Raw genomic sequence first — 3224 nt, 5'->3', positions numbered from 1 at the left:
AGCACCAGTGGGGGGTTTCAGCGTCACAGACGGGAATAGCTGTGGTAGCCTCAGGAGTGTGTGCCGGTGGCAGCTCGAGCAGGCCATGTGGGCTCTGAGAGTTGTCCTGACTCTGTCCACAGGGTTTCCCTTGGGCTGGCTCATCCCTTTGTTTTTCCAGAGAGGTTTAGAGATGACCCTAAAGACAAGAGCTGCAGGGTGGGGAAGCTCAGTCACACTGCTGTCCCCATGTCCCCAAGGGGTCTTGGCACCTGGGGATGCTGGAGGAGCAGAGAGCTGCCACTCGCAGGGTGGCTTTGGAGGGGAGACAGCAGCTGAATGTCGTGGTCCTGTGCTGGAGGTAACACCTCCGTGTCTTTCTCTTCCACAGCATGTCCGAGATGGCGAGCATGCTCTCCAGGCGTCTGGGGAAGCGCTCCCTGCTAGGCACCCGTGTCTCTGCCCCTGGCGCCTTGGCCGACGGCGTGCTGGTGGCCACCCAGATTCCCAGCTTGCCAAGTGACCTCGGCCTGGCCTCTGTCCACACAGTGCCACGAGAGGAGAGATCCTGTGCGCCAGCAGGGGAGGAGAGCAGCCAAGCACCCAGGTTCCCTGACCCTCGGCAGCTGCAGGCCGGGCAGCAAGTATGTACAGAGGCTCTCTATGTCCTTGGGTAGTGGGACATGCTTAGGTGGGGGAGAAGACTCCTGGGGGTCTCCTAATGTACGGTGGATCTGTAATTAGTGAGAGCTATTAAAGGGTATTGGTGTTACTATGCTTGACCTTGGCCATCCCTGATGAGTTTGGACGGATCCAGCTCAAGCGGAGATCCGTCTCCAGAGAAGACAGTAAGAAGAGCAAACACTTCCCTGCAGTGTTCTCCTGCTGTCTGAGGCTAAGGGAGATGGTTTCCCAACATTTAGGGACTCCCAGTAGGCTTCTCTTCCATGAACTTGTCCTGTCTCCCCATAACCCACATTCACTTCTGAAGGGAAGTGGCACCTAGCCCCCCAGCTCAGCCATGGTGGGCAATGAACCTCATGGCTCAGATCTCAGTCTGCCACAGGATTGAGGTCAGTGGTGTGGACATATGTGGTGAGGAAGCTCTTTGGGAAGAGTGAAGTGCGATGGCTTGTCCAGGAAGGATATCTAGTCCTGCTGGACCCTGCCATTTCTTGTGCCCCAGGCTCCTGATGCTTAGGAGGGCCATGCTGGTGGGACCTGTGCTGGTGGCTGGGCAAAGCCGAAGGAGATGTTGGCTCCTCGTGCCATGCACAGTTCAAGGGATGGCCTGTGTGGTTCACGGGAAAGTCTTCCTCCTTGTTTTCAGAAATCGAGGTCTTCTCTGATCTGATCCTTGCACTGATCCCCTGAACCCTGGTCCTGCTCTGGACAGCTTTTTTGACCCTGGTGTTTTTGCTGGAGGTCCCACCTGACATGGTCTCACAGCCTCCTCCTTGGTCAGGTTATGGGTGCGCGTGTCCATCCCGTATCAGCTTCTTGGTGTGGCACCCATGGCACTTTCATAATGAGATATTCCTGTTGCTATAAATAGCCAGAGACACATGTAGCGTCTCTTGACACAGACACCTTTCCATTAACAGAACTGGACAGAGGGGCAGTAGTGGTGGAAAACTACCCATCAGGAGGAGTTGGGGACTCTGGGAAGGAGGAGGGACTGGAGAAGCCAAGGTCTGAATTCAGATGGCTTCACCCAGGAAACCTTCATTTCCTCACCCCTCTCTGGCTTTAAATCCTTTGATTAATGTTCTTTGCCAGGGTGTGTAATAATTGTGGGACTCCTCGCAGCAGGGCAGCCAAAAGTGCACTAATTCATTGGAGAAAAGTCCACCCAAAGTCACAGCACTGTGAGGTGGCTGATGCCAGCTCAAGAAATCCCTCAACTTGGGATCACTGGAACCAGGGAGCTTGTGCTTGGGAAGAGCAGATCTGTTGGTGGTGGGACTGGGCTGAGCCCTGGCTCCACCTTTGTCCTAAAGCCCTCTGTGGCACCCACAAACCAACCTTCGTGTCCTTTTCAGGTCCTTGTCACCTACAATGGGCAGGAGTGTGCTGGCCTCACAGAGCAGCACAACCTGCTGAGCGACAAGGTGAAGGTGCTGCTGCCGGAGCAGGGCTTGCAGACGTGCTGGAGAGCCCAGGAGGTGCGGCCAGCCACGCTCCAGCCCCCCGCCCTGCCTGCAGCTGGCGGTCCCGGCCCTGCCGAGGCGCTGCAGAGATCCGTCTCCAGCAGTATTGATGTACCCAAGAGGTTGGTGCCAGTGGTGGTGTCTTGCTCAGGCAAGGGAAGGGGCTCTTGGAGTCTTCAACAGTGCTTACTCTTAGTCTTAAACTAACAGAGAGAGCGGTGATGCTGGGCATGTATCTGCCTTCCCAGCACGGGATTATCCAGAGGATGGTTAAATTTAGGATTAAGGGGATTTTGAATTGTTTTTCCTCCAAATGGGGAGAAAACATCCTTCTCAGTGACTTAAAAATGAGTCAAGAGTCTATGGAGGGAGGTGGTGGTGGGGTGAACTTGTGCCACCGCTGCAGGTTGTGCTGCCCTTTGGGTGCCAGATGACTGCCCCGAGGTCATCCCCAGGCTGTTCCTCTGCTTTTTCTCCACACATCTCACATATCTCTCTCCTTGGGGCACAGGAAAGCCGATGCCGCTGTGGAGATGGATGAGCTGGTGGCAGCCATGGTGCTGACGAGCCTCTCCTGCAGCCCTGTGGTGCAGAGCCCTCCCGCTGGTGAGAGTGGCATCCCCTGTGAGTGTGCGTTTAGAATATTCCTATAGATTTGTTAAAAAAAACAAACCATCTGAAACAAAAGGAGATGTAGAGAAACGTGCTGTGCCCTTTGGATCTCCAGGCCAGGGCTCTTGCTCGCTGCAGCTGTGCTTTGCCGGGTGACAAATAGCTGCTGGCACAGGGATCGCGCTGGGCTGGAGGTGACCAAGGACCAGCACGGGTTGTGGCGGAGCCCATGAGTGCCGGCACCAGTTGGGGCTGAGCAAAGCTGGGATGCCCCTGGCAGCGTGGTGGGGGTAACCCTGCTCTCTGCAGCCATCCCAGGGGGTGGGGGAGCCCCGCACAGGAGTCCCGAGCCAGGGAGAACAACCCGGTCACTCCTTTTTTTAGAGGTGGTTTCATTCCCCAGGAGTCAAATGCAGCCAGAAGGATAAAAATAGCCACCCGGAGCCGTGGGAAATGTGCGTGCCCCGGCACTGGCTGCTCGCT

At 56.0% G+C, this 3224-nt stretch overlaps 1 protein-coding gene across 1 annotated transcript in view; it reads left to right on the top strand.

The window, feature by feature from the left end:
• The first annotated feature begins 380 nt into the window (after positions 1-380).
• ZNF395 (zinc finger protein 395) overlaps positions 381-3224 on the top strand; it is a 7204-nt gene continuing 4360 nt past the window's right edge. Inside the window, exons 1-4 of the mRNA XM_010145522.1 lie at positions 381-623; positions 2022-2148; positions 2203-2251; positions 2641-2753. Coding sequence (XP_010143824.1) covers positions 381-623; positions 2022-2148; positions 2203-2251; positions 2641-2753 — 532 coding nt within the window. The remainder of the gene's footprint in view (positions 624-2021; positions 2149-2202; positions 2252-2640; positions 2754-3224) is intronic.

The sequence above is a fragment of the Buceros rhinoceros genome, unplaced genomic scaffold (genome assembly GCF_000710305.1).
Source record: "Buceros rhinoceros silvestris isolate BGI_N320 unplaced genomic scaffold, ASM71030v1 scaffold31051, whole genome shotgun sequence".
Taxonomy (NCBI): domain Eukaryota; kingdom Metazoa; phylum Chordata; class Aves; order Bucerotiformes; family Bucerotidae; genus Buceros; species Buceros rhinoceros.
This window is presented reverse-complemented; position numbering and strand designations above follow the sequence as displayed.